At 35.2% G+C, this 20,675-nt stretch overlaps 1 protein-coding gene across 4 annotated transcripts in view; it reads left to right on the top strand.

Moving 5' to 3' along the window:
• The window catches only part of DEUP1 (deuterosome assembly protein 1), a 41,553-nt gene that overhangs the window by 8,855 nt on the left and 12,023 nt on the right, over positions 1–20,675 (top strand). For 3 of the 4 annotated variants that reach the window (XR_007903360.1, XM_051780534.1, XM_051780536.1), the window contains 9 exons: positions 2,997–3,131; positions 6,055–6,162; positions 7,344–7,418; positions 8,500–8,712; positions 13,387–13,532; positions 14,113–14,218; positions 15,847–16,044; positions 17,030–17,116; positions 19,655–19,854. Coding sequence is in view for 3 of the 4 variants with exons in the window: in XM_051780534.1 (XP_051636494.1) it covers positions 2,997–3,131; positions 6,055–6,162; positions 7,344–7,418; positions 8,500–8,712; positions 13,387–13,532; positions 14,113–14,218; positions 15,847–16,044; positions 17,030–17,116; positions 19,655–19,854 (1,268 nt within the window). In the remaining variant the exon portion in view is untranslated. The remainder of the gene's footprint in view (positions 1–2,996; positions 3,132–6,054; positions 6,163–7,343; positions 7,419–8,499; positions 8,713–13,386; positions 13,533–14,112; positions 14,219–15,846; positions 16,045–17,029; positions 17,117–19,654; positions 19,855–20,675) is intronic. The other variant, XM_051780535.1, reaches the window with a different exon arrangement.

Below are 20,675 nucleotides of genomic sequence, written 5' to 3'. Positions count from 1 at the left end.
CCTGGATTCTCTGTGATAAACAGAAGTCTGCCTGTCAGAACAATTCCAAGTACCTGTGCTAGACAGGACTCTCCCACTCAGTGTCTCTAGCTTTTACCAGTCTCCTTATTAAGTTTCTTTGAATTAGAGTGCTGCAGGGTCTACAATAAAATTACTTTAATGTCCCCAGTTCTCAGCTACACAAACTCATATCTGAAATACAGAGCTTCCTTGACAATATTAATCTTTGCCTTACCTCCTTTGACTCCCTTCTTTTGGTTCTTATCATCACTTGGAAGTTATACCACCTTCTAAACTGTATAATATTAAGAGCTACACTTTGGTTTTGCACAAATGGTATATCACTATATACCAATAGCATTGTAGCTTTCTCTGCAGATGTATTCTTAAAATCGCTCCCAAGATTTGTTCCTCCCTAATCTCACCAGAAATAGAAAGGATCACTTTTTCTAGCTATCAGAATGCTAGACTATTTCAAACAAATTTCTCTTCTGTTCTCTGTGCTTTTTTTTTCTTGGTACTGCTAAAAGCAGCTGTTTAATGAGCAGTAGTCCCACTGAATTGATTGTGTGCCTGTTGAATGCAGTAATACCTATATTTTTCTTGTATTAGGGAAATAATTCCTGGTATGTAACCTGAAACTCCTAGGCCACACTGCTGCACTCATTCAAATGTACAACATTTTGTCATAATTAAATAGCAAAAATTTTAGAAGTTCATCTTCATTACTTGTTCCTTCTTTTTTTTTTTTTAATTTATGTCTCATAGCTATTCTCATTTTGAAAACGACAGAAATCTCTCAGCAAAAGAACAAGAACCTATTCTTGCTCTGAGCACTTGGCAACTAATTGCCTTGCTTAGACATTTAAAAGCTAGATGGCTACATCTGAACTACCTCAGGCTCCCTTTAGAGTCAATGGAGAGAAATGGACACCCCTAGAATACAACTCATGTCAGTGTATGACAAGAATTTAAGATAGCTGAAATGACTAAGCATTTGAAGGCAGCTTTTTCTAATGCAGAGCAGCTCAGGCTTGTATGTCTAACTTTCAGAAATCTGAACTTAGATTAATTCTACCCCAGAATTCACTAAAGTGCCTCATCTTTTGGTCTTTTGTTTGTTGTTTTTTTTTCTTTAATATGTAAAACATGCGAAGAGAACAACTTGGATGTTTTAAAGTGAATATCTAGCATTAAATGGAAGGATTCTTGGCTTTTAGTCTAGTTTCTAGTTATGATAACATCCAGAATCTAATCTGTCTGTAATATACTAGTATATGTCATATACATATACTACTATATGTCATTATGTCATTAAATGCTCAGACTGAATTTTCTGATTTTAACCATTCTGTTCCATTTTAGACTGATTTGCTGAATTGCTGGATCTTGTATTTCCTAACCTTTTTAGCATGATCACTCTAATACCTGTCTTATCTGAGTTTGCTCTTCCCAGGCAGTTCACATATGCCATAATATATTCAAGAGAAAAACTGTTATTTGCAAAAGGGTATCTTTCTTCCAAGGGCAATGAGTTCCTTGTTGTTTGAGCCTGTATACTCTTGACTAATTTCAAATATTTTATCTTAACTGTGTTCTCTGGCAAGATCAACTTCAAATATAGGCAGATACTCTGCAAGACTTCTGATTCGGTTTTGAAGGCAGTATCTGTAAATCTGTGTTACAGAATTGCTATTCAGACATTCCAAGTTGATCAAATCTATCCACAGGCCTCCCCATGTCATGAAACTTTCTAGTCCAGGACAATCTATCTTCTTTTCATCCTTTCAATTAGTTTTCTCTGTCCCATATTATGATTCCCAAGTTCATCTCAAATGTCTCTAGGAAGTTTCCATACAATTTTTTTGCTTCAGTTTCTGTATCTTTTCTAGACTTCTTTGACCATCTTTGTCATCTGCACAAACCTCAGTTGTTCAGTCCGTGTTGATTCAACAGGATTCCATTCCATTTCCAATTACTTCCTTGGAAGTAATTTCTTTTCCAAACAGTAGTTCACTTTGAGCAGTTAACAAAAATATGAGATTTTATGGATTTTGTTTGGTTATACAAAGAACTTTATGTTAGAGTCAGAATTTTTAAAGTCATATATACCTGAATTTAAAGGAACTTATCAACAAGAGACACAATCAGTAGTTTTAAGGTTCTTTTCTACTCAACATTCTTCACAAAGTTCTTTTGCTCAACTTTCCTTAAAACTATATTTTTAGTGTTTCCTTTGTCAATATTCTTGGGTTTGCTTTTTTTTTTCCAAAAACAAATGTACATATCCCTACTAGATAATGTCGGTTTTCTGTATCAAACCTGTTAACAGCCACTAGAGAGACCCTTTGCTTGTGCGGTAGAGTGAACTGTTGATCAGACCGGCTGTTTTTCTGAAGGGGCTGGTACTTCCCTTGGTGCCTTCCCTTGTCTGCCTCTACCTCCTTTCCTCTGAGTCCTAAGCTGGGTTTTCATGGTAAGATCAGTAGGCAGTGTCTTTTGTCTATTTAGTGTCAAATTCTGTGAGACACTCTGTGGTAATTCCAGCAGAATGCAATCATCACACATGTAACATTTCCACAATTTTCGCTATAACAAAGAAACATGCAAATTTAAAGTACATTAATGATAATCTGTCATTCTTACTAGTGAAGCATCCTTTAAAAATGTCAACACAAGATGGCAGTAAACAAGTATAGAACATTCCATATAAACATTATAAAGGAAGTGATGACTCTATGGGTAACTGCTATGAAGAACTTCAGCAGAGTTAAGTAGCTGTCAAATGAACCCATTTGAAATGTTAACTAACATTTATGTGAGAGCTTAGTCTTGTTCATCTATAATAGATTAACTTTATTAATTGATTTTTTGTTACATTGATTAAACATTTAGAATGCTGAAGCTGCAGTTGGTGTTTCTAGTTTAAAGAAAACTTCGGCCATGTGGTCATCTTTGATAGATTTTTTCATGTTCAACTCTGCTTTTGTTTTTAGTTTACAAAACTGACACATAGTTATGAAAAGCTACAGTCACATCAATTAAAACACAAAAAGGTCAACAGTAGAGAAGAATGTGAGGAAAGCCTAGTGACAACGTCTGACCCAAGAAATTTATACAAGAAACTGGAGGTAAGAATACTTTGTTATTATATTCTAATTTTAATATCCCTTTAGAACTAATCTGTGATTTATAGTTGTAAGCTTTAATTTTCTCATAATTCTACAAAAATTATATAATTTTCTTGCTTTGTCAAGAAAGATGCATAGTTTAATATTAATATGAATTTTTTTAAAGTGTAACTATAAATAAATGTTACTGTTTTCCTGATTAGTATATGTGTATATGTGGATTATATGATCTCATCAGACCTTTTACATATGCAGGGTACTGTCACATAATACCTACCATTAATTCAAGTTTTATAAAGCTCAGGACAACCTTGACCATGTTGGGTTCCGTGGAAAAAAAAGATGTAGGTTTGGAAAACTGCTTGTTGCACATATATCTTGACAGCACCCATGTAGCTGAGACGATCCACAACCTTGACCTCAGTGCCTGGTTTCCCAAGGTAATGCCTGAGGAAGGATTAGGCACTTAAAATACATGCCACAGAATCCAGCATACTGATTGGGGGACTAGATAATAGGTGCTGAGAACAGAATCCGGTCACATTTCCTATCCCTTTGGAAACAATGGATTGTAGTGGACCTGTTCTTGGATACAGGATGATACTTATTTCTGATCATAATTCCCAGCCTTATCTTCTCAGAGTTACAGTTTACTTTACAATCTGTGGATTAATCAAATGTTTATTGGACCAGCAGAAAAATTAGGCAACACAGAGAACTGGCATGTAGAGAGTGTGCCTGGAAGTGGTGGCTTCTCCCCAAATACTTCTCTGGTTCCATTCACTGGTATCCAGAAACTGGTATCCAGTCTCAGTTCTTGTAACTGAGTGATATAATCTCTAGCTGTGCTAACTTTTGCTGCTTCTTTTTTGCTTACCCATTAAATTTGCTAGTATTCTGTGCAAAGTGAAGCAACTTCAAAAGGAAGAATTCCAGAGCCTGTTAAAAAATAACGTGTTTGTCGGGTAGAAAACGAACATGAGAAGATTCTACTTCCAATTCTGTGTGGAAGGATTATGAAACTGTCTTCCACATATGGGAAGAACAGTCTAACCTGTAATCTGATGAAGCATAGGAAGATCACAAAAAAAATTTGTACTTTCTCTGGCCATCCTCTGTAAAGAGCATGATAAAGTAGTATATGCTTAGAGCACTCACCAAACTGGGTCCTGCAGGCAAAGCAAGCAGAGGAATATCAATTGAAAGTGAGAGCTAGTTGCCTAGCTGCTAAGCATTGGGAAGATTTACATGTTTATGATGTAGATTTATGATGCAGATGATGTGGACACTGAGAATTTATGATCAAAAAATTAAGCTCTAGTAGATTTTAAGCACTTTTTTACTTTAACTGTAATTAAGCAAGGTTTTAGGGTCTTTATTTTGGACTTGTCTGTCTTTTATGTTCTTCTATAAGATACAAGATTAACTTCTGCAACCTTCAGGTGACTGTACCTACACAGATATCCTAGACACATCGTAGTTCTCATGATGTTGCTGTCTCTTCCACATGGAAGTTCTTACCATCAGAAAAGCTACTACAATTTGGACTGCAGCATAGCTGCCAACAGCTGCTACTACAAGAATAATAAATGGGCTATACATCTATCATTGTCTAAATATATCACTGCTGTGAAACTGTCTGATCGAGCTAATTTGAGAATAACCTTATTCAAGATTAAAATTTGAAAATAATGTAAGACAATGCTGTAATTTGATTAATTATGCAGTATGAAAAATAAGTGCTTGGAATATATTTAGCAAATTCTAGTATTCAGGAAATAATTACTGTGTTGAAAATTTACTAAGCTCAGCAGTAAGACCTTGAATCTGAAGTCCTCATTAAGTAGTCTGAAACTCCATTTGTATCATGTTTTATAAAATAGAAAGATATTTATTGTTTTAAATGCCAAGGCATATATTAGGAAAGCTATGAAATAAGATTTGTATTAATCTATGTTGAAAAGCATTCAATTTTGTTTCTGTAGGAAAAAAATCTTATTTTTTAAATTTGGGGAATATGCCAGTTTAGGTTAATTATAAAACATCATCTGTCTTTTTGGAACAACATTTCCATTGTGAGAAGGGACATTCTCATAACAGTTTATTAGTTTCCACTGTATAAAGGATTACACTGTTATTTTGCTAACTTTTCAAACTAAAAGAGCAACAGCTCTAAACTGGAGTTCTCCTGCTTATTTTTTAGTATACTGCCTTTAAAGTCTATTTGTGAACATATAAGATCTGGTATGATCTAAAAGCAAATTCAAATGCTCTATAAATATGAATGTAAGTGCAAATACAAAACCAGTATTAGATAAATCTGATGTAATAGAATTAAACAGGTTTTTGTTTAAACTAGGTGAACTCAGAACCCAAAGCAGCCATTGCAAAGAGGGCAAGAAGTAAAATTTATTCAAGGTAGCTGCTGACCCATCTGTTACAGAAAAATAAGAAGGCAAAAAGCAAGCACTCAAAACATGTGTCTGAATAGTAAGGATTTGATTCCCTGTTGATTACTCTGCTTGACATTGATATAACTTTAAAGTCACAGGAACAACCATCCAGTAAAATGAATATATTATGGTAATAGTCTAATATCTACAGCAATTGTTTAAAATATTTTATATGTTTTATAATTAGTATAGTTTTATAATATATTTTAAAATTTTTATTCAGGGATTATGTTTATCATCCATTTTTGTCAGATTAATATCCCTTAAGACTGGATTTTTTTCTGGTGGGGATGACTGGATGGCTGGTTTATATAATTGTTATTATTTTCTTCTTTCCAAAATTATGGAAAGATTATGTATTAATTAAAAAACTAACTTTTTTTTAGAACTATACAAATTGCAAAAATATTTAGATTATGGAAAAGAGATATTTTCCCTATGTTTTCTAGTCTTGTTTTTCTGTCTTTCAGGAATTTAAATTGAGAGGAGGGGATAAGAATGGGACAATCTGCCAAAATTATCCTGTTTATTTGGATGCTCAACAAAAATTATTGTCCGAGAAATATAATTTATTTCAGGTAAAAGTCCTACCTTCCTGCTCTAGGAAGAAAATGAATGGCTTGCTCAGCTAGAACTTATTTTAACTTAATTTAAAAAAATTAAGCCCAGAGTGAATCTGATAATGCGTGTCTATATTGGTAGTGAATATATTGCATTAGGTAAGGCAGGCCCATACTGGAAGATCTAATGATACATACAGTTATTTTACTTTAATTTTCTCATGTAAATGAGAAGATGAATAAGTATCATGATGAAAATTACAACATTTCTTAAAAAAAAAAAAAAACAACAAAAAACCTGCAAAACCCAGTGAATATTCCTTTTTTACTTTTAAAGTATATTGTGGAGATACTTTTATTTTCTGCGTAATTTACTGATATGCAGTTAATTATGACAAGTTATTTAATACTAATACCGTTTATGCAGAAAAATGAATTTTCATATGCTACTCCAGAATCATTCTTGGAGTTGTTGGCTGGATCACTTAACCCCTTTTTTAACATATTTTTCATCTTTCTAGTTATGATTCAGTCCTTGGTTGACTTTATGATTCTTTTTTACTCACCAGTTTGCTCATTACTTTTTTTATATTATAGCCTATTGATCCAGCACATTTTAATTTTTTTAATGCCTTCCAATCCAGAACAAAATGTTGATTTAATGATGTCTTCATGACCTATCTTGCACTAAAAAAAAAGCAAAAGAAAATAACTCACAAACTGTCTGGGCCACAAGACACCTTGAAAATTAAGTAAGGGGAAGCCAATTATGTTGCTGACTGGTAATTCCCTTTTTCACTGTTACTAAGCTCATTGGATCTTAATCTGGTGAAGCTTTTTCTTAACGATTCCTATGAGACTCTTTACTCATATCCAGTTCCAAGAATGACAGTTAAGTTTTGGGTTTAGCTGCTGAGAGAATTATATTCCAACTGTTGAACTTCCATACAAATGTGTTAAAAAACCAAGTCTTTGACTAGACAAAACTATTGACTGATACATATTGATTATATAGTTAGACAAGTCAAAATAGAGTACTCAGTGATCATTCGCATTTTTCTGTTGAGGCTTTCATTGCCAAGAGTGAACTTTCTTTGAAGACAATTTTCTTCACAACTGTAACAGAACACCTGTTCCGATGGATTGTTACCCCTTAACTGTTTCAAAAGTGTTAATTGCTCCTGTGTCTTTGTCTCTAGTTGCTCTTTTGTGAGGTCTCTGATCGCCAGTTGGAGTCTTGCACTATATTTTTCTCAGGATGCATTGACACTTTGGTATGTCAGAGTCCATAACTTAGATGTCAAAGGGACCTTAATTTGTTATCTCTAGGAAGGAAACTGCAAATTTCTTTTGGCTTTTTATTTGATATGCAGCCAATGGTCCATTCTGCTTAGGTTCTCAGCCAACACAAATTACAGGAACATAGTCAATAACATCAAAAGATGTCTAAAGCATGACTTCTTGCAGTCCTTGTCAGTGAAATATGGTATTTGTAACCCTATTTATTTTTACGATATATTTTCTTGCTCAGCTTGGTGTCTGCACATGATATATGATTTTCAGATTATATTTTGTTGTCATTTTTCAACTAATTTTCAGTCTTCTGAAAGATTAGTACTGCTTGTTAATCTCCCAGTAGAGGGGTCCATGTGGATAGTTTTTTAAACAGCAAAAATGGTTACCATAGTAATTATGCTTCTTCACAATGCCTGTGAATTCAGAAATACTGGCAAAACCAATTTTCTGAAGTTTTGGTTTTAGGATTTTAATTAGCACAAGAAACTGAATGAAGTGTAAGATTCTACAGAATGTGCAAATAATTCTTCCCCAGGTTTAAGGATAATGATCTCAAAGAAGTACAGTTCCTGTAGTAACTGAGCTGTTTATATATGAACTATGTAATGCTAGCCCCCTAGTCAAAGGTTAATATCTATCCTGAGGCGCACACACACACAACTCCTACTGAGTTCAATGAATCAAAGAGGAACATTTCTCTCAAATTATTTTCTATAGGCAACTGCTTTGAGTAGGTCATCATAATCACCTTTTTCACATTTGAGGATCGTTAACATTAAGTAGCAGGAAAATACACAGCACAGGAGAAAAAATCCTTGCAAAAATTCTATGCCCTTGAAGGTTTCTGAAACATATTTTTACTGAGGGCAAGGAACGTGAGACCAAAAAAAAAGGAAGTATCCTTTAGAGAAGTAATTAAAACTGTTCCAATTGTGCCACCTTTTCTAAGCAAATACTGGTGAAGATGTAAATAGCTTTATGATTTCAGTACTAACGGTTTGGTCCTAGCAATTTACATATAATTATTGAATTCATTTAAAATATTTTCTTGTTTTATAGAAGCAGACCCAGAATTATCAATTCCAAATACACAATAAGAAAAAAAATCAAGACGAGGTAATTACCTATGCCCAGCCTGAAAGTGAAAAGGATGATTTGATTATTGAAAAACTAAAGGCAACTGTGAATGAAATAGCAAGGAACAAGAACAAACTTGAAGAGGAAAATCTGAAACTCCGTGAAGATCTAAAAGTGTACCAAAACCAGTGCCAGGTAGTAACAGTTTTTCATGGTGACTATGGAATTAATGCTGGAAAATTAATTACTTAGGAGTATACTTTTAAAAGTTGTATTGAGATGCCTACATAAAAGATCTGTACATTAGGTGTATTCTTTGCAGGAACACAGAATGATCTGTGAACAGTATGATTTTTTTTTTAGTAAATCAGAAATAGGTTTGATTTGTAGTAGTATATTTTTTCTTCTCTTGTTTACCTAGAGTTTTATAACTTTCCTATATCCATAGCATCTCCAGGAATATAGCCTAGTTCACTTGGTTCCTTGTATTCAAATGACTTCTATGAAATCTCTTTATCTGAGAGAAATCTCTTTATCTCTTTAACTCTTTACCTTGTTGCACACTGTGCCTTATAGCTAGTAAATAAGTATATAGAGAAGTGTGCAGTATACTTTGTTATTTTTGAGGGGAGATTTGCAGTCAATGAATTTTTAAGTTGCTCTCCATGTAAAGAACCATTAGGTTTTACCTTACCCCTAGATCACTGTTTTTCAGCATAGCACTGATCTATGAAGACAGCCATTTGCGCCTCTTCTTTTGGTCTTGGTATATGAGTTCTGACAAGATTGAGATAATACAAGATCTTACAGCCTTTTTTACTAGCTATGTTTGAAACAGATCAGAAATGAGATTCTCATTGCTATTTTTTTCTGGTAGTATATAAAATTTATGCTTTTGCTTATTTATTTAAGCACTTCTAGGTTCAGTAATATATTGAATGGCCTCTAGTAACTTCAGCTCTTTCTGGAGAAAGATCCATTTCTGCTTACAGACAGCCTTGCAGAGTTATGACAGCATATGCAATAAACTTTATAGGAATTAGCGTATATGTGGCAGGGGTTAATTTCAGGTGTTGTCTGAACAGCCAAGTCATGTCATTTGCACACTAGTTCACTGAGTCTATTGCCTTATACAAGTTATTGGTATACAAGCAAAACCTCTGTTTTGGTGCCTGTTAAAAAGCCTGCCACCAAAAGCAGTGGTACTAAAATACAGAGTGGAACAACCATGGCATTTGGAGCAAGCGGATAGATGCTGCAAGATGGAGAGAGTAGATGTCATGTGCTGTAGCCTTTAAGAAAATCTTCAAACAGGAGGAATTTTGGAATCCTGAAGAAAATACAGGAGGTGTAGGAAGCACTGAAGATGTTTTAAGTAGAAGTGGAGATAGATGTACATAACATTGTTACCTAAAGGGCAGAAAGTTGCAGAATAACTGTGTTGGTGGTGTGGAACACTGCTGTATTAGAAAAACTGCATTTGGAAATAGCTGCATAAGGTAAACACTGATGTAACGTCAATTTATAGTGAAAAGGGGTAGCTCAGAGGAAATATCTTTTTTAGGAATGTCTGTATGAGAAAGAAGGAAGTGTGAGGGCTGCTGTCAGCCAGAAACAGTAAGCAGGTTTGCATGAAGGAGAGATAGGTGGAGGATGGGAATAGTCGAACGTGATATAGGTAAAGGAGGAAGCAGTAGATGGGAATCCTGGTGTGAAGAAGTCTGATGGCAATGAAAGCAAGACATTTATCGTGCCTCATATATCCTCTATGCCTATGACCATTTCATTTGTGCTGCTAAATACTTCTTTCATGCTATTAATTAGCAAGTGATAAAGTGAAATGTATGGAAGACCAGTTTGTTGGCTGTACAGAAAATACAAAGTTTAGAAAATCCAAATGGACACTGCAGTCTATTTCTCTGCCTTATGAATTATCTGACAAACTTATCTGCAGCCATACATGGGAGGCAGCCTGAAAACATCACACAGGGAGCTTGGTTCTTGAAAAGTCTGCATTAAACTGCTAGACACTAATTTACATAGAAACACATCATATAATTGTATTTAAAACATTGAACAGTGGGTTGGCATTGGGAAGGGTTTGGTAGTTGGGGTGCTCCAGGGGTGGCCTCTCTGAGAAGCTGCTAGAAGCTTTCCCTGTGTCTGACAGAACAAGTGCCAGCTGGCTCCAAGATGGACCCACCACTGGGCAAGGCCAAGCCCATCAGTCACAAACACCTTGGGGATAACATATTCAAGGAGGGAAGAAAAGAGCCCTGCGCAACCACAGTCAGGAGGAAGGAGTGAGAATATGTGAGAGAAAAAGCCCTGCAGACCCACAGTCAGTGCAGAAGGAGAGAGAGGAGGTGCTCCAGGTGCCAGAGCAGAGATTCCCCTGCAGCCCATGGTGCAGACCATGGTGAGGCAGCTGTGCCCCTGCAGCCCAGGGAGGCTCATGGTGGAGCAGAGATCCACCTGCAGCCCCGGAGGACCCCATGCCAGAGTGGGTGGATGTCCAAAGGAAGCTGTGGCACCATAGGAAACCTGTGCTGGCGCAAGCTCCTGGCAGGATGTGTGACCCCATGGGGAGTGGAGTCCGGACTGCAACAGGTTTTGTGGCAGCATTTGTAACCCCACAGTGGGGGACTCACTCTGGAGTAGCCTGTTCCTGAAGAACTGCACCTCATGGAAGGGACTCACACCAGAGCAGTTCGTGAAGAACTGCAGCCCATGGGAAGGACTCACATTGGAAAAGTTTGTGGAGGACTGTCTCCTGTGGGAGGGATCCCACACTGGAGCAGGGGAAGAGTGTAAAGAATCCTCCCCCTGAGGAGATTTACTTTTTATTTCTCATTATCCTACTCTGATTTGATTGTTAATAAATTAATTTCCCCAAGTTAAGTCTGTTCTGCCCATGACGGTAACTGGTGACTGATCTCTCCCTGCCCTTATCTTGACCCACAAGCCTTTCTCTCATGTCTCTGCCCTGTCCAGCTGGGGAGGGCAGTGATAGAGTGGCTGTGGAGTGCTGTGGTGGGTCAACCCACCACAAAACAGCATTGAGTAGAACTAGAGCTGATCAGGAAATTTTTGAGGTTTTGTTTTGGTATCAAGCGTGCCAAGCTAGTCAAAACAAAACTTTTCACAGAAGAAAAGAGAAGGTTTGGTAAATTTTCAGCTTGAAATAGACTCTTTATAAGTTGCATTGTTTTCTGATTCAAAATTAATTTTAATTTTGGTGTTTTAACCGGATGCAATAAATATTTTCTAAAATAATAAGTGGTGTATATATATATTTTTAAGTGATATGTGAATTGGTGAAACTCTTGACCTGAAGGACTGTTTCAGTTATTATTGCAACTGCTGCTGTGACTGCTGTTCTTCCTGCTACTATTATAATTCACAGAAGAAAATACAATTTATGTAAATGCGTATGATGACTTCAGTCCACCATAGACAATATGACTTCTGCCACACAATTGTGCAAAATTCATTTCCTTTATCCACCCCAGAATGAAATCAGAGGGGTAACTGTCTCCCAGGTTCATATATTATAAAATAATTGCAGCTATTTCTTGAATATTGAAGTCATGAAGATGATAATAAGCAAGTCTTGCAGACAATTTTAACAGTTCATTAAGCTTTATTTCACCTGCATAGGCCCCGACTTGCATTTCAGTATTTAAAAAAGCTCTCTTGGCCTTAACGTAACAAAGGATAAGATGAATTAATCCATATATGCAGCCCTTGCAAAAAAAAAAAAACCAACAACGTAAAAGCACTTCATATCTGTCTTCAGCAGCCCTTTCAGCCAGAAGAAAACCACAGGCTTCTTGAAAGGAAGGTCATTCTCATATGAGGCTCTAAGGGAAATAAACCTTTGAAGTTCTTTCTTGCAGTGTCATTTCTGGATTCCAGTTGTCTTTTGAAACTTTAGAGGCTTGGCTTTATTTTTGCTTTTAAAGATGGAAACTATGTTCGAATAAAATTAAGAAATTATGAGAAATACTAATGTTTTCAGTGCAATGGTTTTAAAGGTAAAGGATCAACATTCTTGGAAAAATCCTTTTTTTTTTAATCTGGAACATGCTTTTTGATCTTAGGTGACAAGAAATAAATGTTCTCTGGATATTATTATTGCAAGAACTGATTATTATTGCTACTTTTGTTATTCGTGGGTTATATTTCCAAGTCCTTGTCTTTAGTATGTTTTCAGTTTATTTTTGTGGAATTCTGATTTTTTTTTTGAAGTTCATATTTTATTATGCCAAATGTAACGTCTTCAGGTTGTCTATCACATTATCAATCAGAAATTAGAAGTAAAGCAGAGATATGATTTGTCAAGTCCCTAAGAAAAATCTTTTTGTGATTTTTTGAACATTTTGTGATGTTCATTTAAATAAGCAATTAACACCATGCAGATGGACCTAGTTTTGGAGATGATTTCTATAGCATTGTACTTTTCAAGCTTATAAATTTGGAAATGCTGTTAAGAAAAAAAAAAAAGGAAGCTACTTATGGCACTAATTCCTGCATGTGAAACATGTTCTATGATGCTGCTAAAACAAGCAAACTATGTATTTTAGATGCATTTAGTACAATAAAGAACTTCTGAATGATGTTTCCTATGATAGTTTCAGAAACAGATGCATTGGAACATTGCAAGAGCTAAAGAATATTCAGCATCTGATTTTTAGATGAGATTTCTGAAGAAGGGAACTGACAGGAAAGCAATAGCTTTTTCAGAAATTAAAATCATGTATGTCCGTTCATTTAAGTTATACAGGTCTTGAATACAATGTGTTCCAATATAGCATTTTAAGCTGTCTAATTTTATTTAACTGTTTATGCATTTGTTTGTTTCTTTAGAATATGGAGGCAGACTTTTCAGAAATGAGACATGAGCTGCAGTCACGGGATGGTCTCTGGAGAAGGATGCAGCTGGAATGCCAGCAGTTGCATACAGAATTATTGAAAATCAAAGAGTACAAAGATACACAGGAAATTCAAATAAAGTATGTATGTTGAAAACAATATTTAAATTAACAAGTACTTCTGAGCTAATGACTTTTTTCTTACATTTTATTTACATTAACTCTGTTTAAAAAGGCTGAGCATTTTCATTGGTAATTATATATGACAAGATTTCAGGCAGTGGATGCAGACTCTGTTAAAAGGCTGTAATGATGCCGAGATCTTTACAAATCAAGGCATTTCATATATTTCTACCAATGTGTTTACAGTCTTTCATTTTCTCAGCATTAAAACACCTTGGAAATAGTGCAATTAAGACTCTCCCTGACCTCCTTTGAATAAAATGTTTGTGGTTTTATGGTTTATCTAATCTGCTGTAGCCATTCGAGATTATATGAAATACCAGTCTACAAGAGCTTTCAGGATTACTCCTGTATATACTTGCAGTGTCCTGAACCTCTAGACATCTCCCACCTGGTTTAGGCCAAATGTTGGTTGTGGTTTGTTTTTTTTCATCAGCAAGCAGGTGTTCCACAGTACTACACTGTGGAGAGGATACTGTAGGGTAAAGAGTATTGAACGTTCTGCTTGTTTCATGTTTTGTTTATTTCTTATTTAAAGGCATCAATCATCTGGTGTTCAACTTACTGAGCAACTAGAAAATAAAAACACTGGGTTATTACTATTTGCAGAAAGTCAAGAACGCCAACAAGAAGAGCTAAACAAGGTATTTCCAGATCTTAACTGCAGTGTGGGATTTTTAGAAGAGAGGAGGGTATGTGGATACGCAGAAGAGAGCAGGAGAATACACTGTAGGTTTAGGAGAGCATGGAGGTTTCATATGTGAAAAAGATTTCATATATGGTTGCATTTCTGGAGGTAGTTATGTAGATGTAAAATTGACATTCTGATTCCCGTGCAGTAACTACCTACATCATTGAAATAATGGGAGAGAGCATGCCTAAGCACTACTGTGATTCAGATAATGCCATGCAACTAATAAAGCCTGCAAGGCTATGAGTAATTAATAGCCTATGGGAGGTAAGTTGTAGCTTGTAGGTGGTCTCAGGATATGCAAACACATCAACTGATACAAGTTAGTACAGCAGATACCCACACAAGGCGAAGCTTAATCAGGTACCTGCTATGCAGTCTAGGGCAGTGCTCTTTAGTTTGAACCATGCATCACATTGCATTGCACATTTCAGAAGCGCTGTGAGCAAGCAGCCATGGCATGGCACTGTGGAATGGTGGATGCCTTGGCAGGCCAAAATACTTTGAATGTAGAGGATGCTCAGAACTCATCTAACAGGCATGTCGTGGTTTTGCTGAGTAGCAGTGTAAGCAAGAATCACAGAATAACAGAACTGTTTGAGTTGAAAGGGACCTCTGGAGATCATCTAATCCAACACCTCTGCCAAGGCCAGGTCACCTAGAGTGGGTTACACAGGAATGCATCCAAGTGGGTTTTGAATGTCTCTGTTTCGATGAAGCTGACTTGGATGCAAGAATTTTGGCATGACAGTCATGATCAAGCTCTTAGGTTTTTTGCATTTACATCTTTTTGTTTAAAATTCTAATATCTCTGTGCAGTTTCCATAAATAAAAATGAAATGCCATCTGTTACTCATTGTGTACAGTACTGCAAGGAATTAAAATGGGTTCAAAAGTTGTTAGGCTGGTGTTTGTAGTTTTGTTTCTTAGACAATAAAAAAATCTATCAGCACTAAACTGTTGGTTGTAGTAGAAAGATTATGAAAACAATCTTTGTGTTGATACTTTGAAGAACTCTGCACAGGACATAGTGCAGAAAGTTTGACCTAAATTTTTATATGTAATGGCAGGAAAAATTCTCATAAAGTGATTTACCATATATACCCTTTATTTCTAACATAGTTTCTTATTAAAGGGTCTCTAGATCAATTTATTTATATTGCTCCCGAGTTAATTTAGGTTTCATTAAACTTATTTTAAACTAACTTAGGAGCAATATAAATAAATCATACTTAAGCTTATTGAGTGGATAGTTTTCTTGGATATTTACCATGAATTTCAATATTTTATTTTTATTACTTTCTTTTAAAATGTTAATTGAAATAAGTTATATTTTGTTCATTGCTAATACTAAATATGCAAATGAAAGTACAAGAGAAGTGTTGAAAAAAGATGTAAAAATAAATAAAGCCCTGTGCACTGACTCATGAAGACATTTTATTTTACAATCTCAAAATCTCTGAATCAGTTAGAAGAGTTGGTGTCTTGGAAGCAGCAGCAAAAAAGTCACTGATAAGTAGCAAGTGATGCAATGATATTTACTGCACAACATTTTTTCTTTTTGAAATGTATTTGCTACAGATAAGAAACCACATTTATCGAGAGGAGCAGTCCCATTGCTCTGAGCAGGAAAGAATGAAGACAGAAATCTCTGACCTGACAGAGGAGCTTCATCAGAAGGAGATCACTATAGCAACTATCATGGAGAAAGCTACTCTTCTGGAAAGACAGTTAAAAATGGAGTTAGAGACAAAAGATAAATTGTTAGAAAAACAACAGGTATGCAAGCAGGCAAAACCATCTTACATCATTTTACTCCACACTATTGATAATGACATTCATTATCAGTGAAAAAAAGACATTACATTTCTCATGTAGTTTTCATCAGTAGTGCTGTAATATCTGTGAGGTATTACTAAAGCAGCCAAATTGACACTGGAACACAAAAGCACTAATAAATGTCAACTGTACATCCAAATTGCAATTTTTTCTTACTAGATTTCAACATGCAAAAGATCTTGAAAACTTCCAAGTTGTGGTTATTATATGTGCTTTATCACTAGAACTGTTTATTTGATTATCTAGAAATTTCCAATTTTTAGTGTTATATAAAGCTCTTTCTGCACAGAAAATTCTTGTAATTTTAGAGCTGGAAACTCTTAAGATAACGGTGTTTTAATGGCAAATTACGGTTTTAAAAACAAATGTTATCTTCATTATTTAGTTTGTAAACAAAAAAAACCCTTTATATTTATAGGTTTATGGTTGACTGTGGGTTTTCTGAGAGGGTCACTACATATTGAAAATTGTGATTAATGTAAGAGTTTACTTTTGACAATAGAAAAGTTAGTGTTTGGGGAAGATTAGAGATGTCCACTAGTGTGTGGCGCTCTTTACCAGGTCACATTCCTGATCATATCACTAAAAGAGTCGATGTCGTTTCTAGGCATCATGACTAGGATTTCATTAAGTTTCTGTGACCTGTAAAATCTGTCCCCCTCTTTGTATCTCATAACTGCATGTGAACTTCCTTTTTTTCATAAGTCTACTTCTTTCAAAAAGGTAAATAAAATCAGAGACATTTGTAAATCTTCTATAGATGGCTTAATGCTTCTTTCTGCTTTATTGTTGCTGTATTTAAAAATATTATACTAAGTATTGTTACTACTTAATTAAATAAATTAAACTGAAATATCTATACTCAGTGTTATTTGAGTTAACAGTAATATTCTTGTATTTAACTAAGAATTTAATCTTTTCCTAGTTATTGGAATTCCAATACCAAGTTATCAAATCTGAAAACACACATCTAAAAGAGATGGTGGAAGACCAGGAGCATGAAAGTTGCATGGTAATTTTTTTTAATATATGAAGTATGGAGAACAGTTATGTATACTTACTGTAAATGTAGATTGAGACCATGACAGATTTAGAGATTTTTGGCTTGCATAAAGTAAATAAATAAAAATAAGGTGTGCAACATAATCAGAACCAAGTGGTGTTCACACACAGCATGAAGATGGTTATAGCTAGGAGTAATTTCTACCTTAATTGTATTAAACAATAAGCTAAATTTGTCAGTAACTGTCTAGACACTAAACAGTTTCTGGGAGCCTATTTTTTTGTAAGTGATGTCACTTGTTTAGGTTTAGACAGTCATTCTCACAGACACAAAAATATGTCCCTTTTAGTATTTTACACCTTTGTTCATATGTTATTTACCTAACAGTGTAGAAAACTGACACATTTTGCTCCACCCACCTTATTTTCAGAGTTTAGTATTTGTTTCTCTCCAAACAGGAGATGTTTAAAATCCAATTCATAAAAAGTGTGCCATAAGGTTATGTAGAACTTTAGTTTATAAAGATACCTGCTGCCTACCACAAAAACTTCAAAACGCCCCCTGCTTACAGAACATCTGCAGTTACTCTATCATTAAAAAACCCAAACACTGGAATGTTGTTTGTAAGTACTGAGGTAAATACATTTTTGGGGGATTTGTAGCCTGTTAATTGTCTTACTGTATCTGACAAATGCATGAAAGAATGTCATGTATATCCACACCCTTAAAATAGCATATATTTCTGTCAGTGATTTCTTACCTATATATACATATACTCTACTATGGATATATGTGTATTTATATATTATATATTATTGTGGAAACAAAGATGGATGTGTGCATGCATGTCTAGCTCTTCTCTACAGTGATACTCTCCTTGAAGACTGAGAAGAGCTGTCTGACAAGAGTCCTTGGATGCCTCACGTGGTTTTTAAATTTTAGCAGTAAAATCCAGTTACTACATATACCAAGGTCAATATACATTTCAGTGGATTTGTGGACTTAATAATTCTTTCCTGCTTTACTAAAGTATTGTGAGGATCTAAACAATAAAGACTGTGAAAAATTTGATATTCAGATTGTGAAATATTTGATATTAAGATTCCAGGAACTGGGAGATTTTTATGGATGCATTTGTGCTGTATGGTGGAGCACTACACAGACCTCTCAGACTTGTGTCAGCCTAAGTCAGTGTGGTGTAATGCGTCATCAGACAGGGTTACTTTCAGGGTTTAGATTTCAAAAGAAACATAGCTGTGCCAGCTCAGTTTTGGGGTTACATGCCATTGTAACTTAACTGCTGATTCTAGATCTATTACTGTTAGGATGAGTTAGCATTCTCCTTCTTCCTCTGTTCTGCCACTCCTCCCACTTGCAAGACATAGCTGAGCCCCTGCTCCCCCATCATTACAAAAAAATATTAATTTTTCTTATACTTTCTAGCATTTCTATTCCAACTTGGCTCATAAGTTTCCCTTAAAAGTAGCTAAGGAAGGCAAGATTCACAGGAAGAGGTGGCATCAAACCAGTTAGTGCAAGGAATAGACAAGGTTTCAGGTGCAGGAGCACAGTTGTGCTAGCAGTATACTAAGAACCAAACCTGTAATACTCATGAGTTACCTGGTTCCAAAGGAATAAGGTAAATCAAGAAATATATGAAAAAACAACTTAATAAAATGCAAGAGGTTTTAGTGTTTTGTGTGCAATCTGATAAACATTTTGAGAATTTCCTGTTGGTGACAGTATACTGTTTTGGCAAATAGATTACACAATCCAATGCAGTACTCTGCAGAGAGATAGTTCCAAAATAGCTAGCTCAGGTGTGCAGTATAGGCTTCATGGAATAAGTGATGGGAGAAGAAAAGAGCAGAGTGTCCTGGATAGACAACTTCCAGAGCTAATCTCCATTGTCCCTTTTGGTATCCTAGTGGATGGGCTCTAGCCCCTGGTCACAGTGCGCATGTGGCTTGCACTTTGAGTATTTTGACTTGGATGCCACATGGGTTGACCCAGTGAGAAGCAGGGTTTAGTAACAGACAAAATGCTCTGTGCTAATGTGGCTTTACTTTACTGCCTCTGAAACTGAAGGTGACTGTCTCAACACAGGTATTAAATTGTGCCTGTGCACATACCCTCTATCTAGGATAGTAATGAACTTCTATAATTTTTCTTGTTATTTTTGGAGGAATTGTTACTGGAGGGAGCAATACAGTCTGCAGCTATAGCTGTTATGGTTGCTTTTATGTCATCAGTTTTGCAAAGCAAGCAATGAATTTGCAACAATAATATTCTGAATGTATGTTTATTGAGAAATTTTAATTTGTTTTATTGTGTTATAGAGCCTGTTTTTCTTTCATTTTCATTTATCTACAGTGATTTTTTTTTCTGGAGGCAATTATCTTGGTTTGCTCTAAATGTTGGATGATTATGTATGGTATCTAGGTCTTTCTTTAGCATGGAACATTGTTTTGTGTTTGCTTGTTAAAAATACACCCATTTATTGTGGAAAAAATAACTACGTAATGATGGTTTTATCTCTTTTCACAGAATATAGATTTATGTAACAAAGAACATGGAAATTTCACAGCTTCTGTTCACAAAATGAAACATGAGAATTTAAGACTAGAAAATAGTGTTGCTAAACTACAAAATGACAGAGAAATATCAATACTGGGTTGCACAGATACATATGGAGAAACAGAGCACAGCTACCAAATCCATTCAAAGATGCAAGAAAAGGAAGAGAGGTAATAATTAGATTGTACACATATATCAAACTTCCTGTAAGTGTTTTGGAAGCATCTATCTGGGTAAAATTGTTAAGTTTTTTCTGTTTCTGTTCATTCAGAACTCCCACCAACATAAATATCAGACCTCGTTAGTATATTTGTAAGCAGTTCCTACATTTTTCTGGGTGGCTGATGGAATTTGGCAATAAATGAAGTTCAGAAATGTTTTATCCCTATTTTAGTATTTAGCACATGAAACAACTTTAAAAACTTTTCATGTGCTGCTCAAGTTATCCCAAGTTCCAGGTTTTGCAAAACAGGACAGACTGTATTTTTACTGCCAAAAAAAACCAAGACAAGGAAAGGATATAAAAACCAACATGAGAGGTAACTGCTCCATGGGAGGTTATCTTAATAAGCAGTTTGAACTACAACCCCTGCTGAAAAGGTTTGTGTCCCTCCAGTTTAATTTGTTGGAAGTTTCATTAAATGTATTTTAATGCCTTGTCTGGTTTTGGTGTTCTGGGGTGACCTGATTTTTAAAAGAAACATAATTTCAGATGGCCTGAGTAAGTCATTACTACAATAAACTCCTTTTTAGGGAAAAATAATGAGACTTAAGAATACTCAGACTCATAGAAAACATTGTAGTGATGACTTTCTTCTTATTTCCCTGTATTCAGTGAGGCCCTGAATTACCTTCATGGCATTGCAGGAAAAAAAAAGAAAACAAAGTCCCTGCTAAGCAATATTTCACAGTACAGGAAAGTAAAAATTAATAGGAAGCTAAATGTTTTGATCGCTTGTAATAAAGAACTTACATGATAGCACTAATATAA

This window comes from Manacus candei, unplaced genomic scaffold (genome assembly GCF_025592945.1).
Source record: "Manacus candei isolate 608988 ecotype Guabito, Panama unplaced genomic scaffold, ASM2559294v1 h1tg000014l, whole genome shotgun sequence".
NCBI lineage: Eukaryota > Metazoa > Chordata > Aves > Passeriformes > Pipridae > Manacus > Manacus candei.
This window is presented reverse-complemented; position numbering and strand designations above follow the sequence as displayed.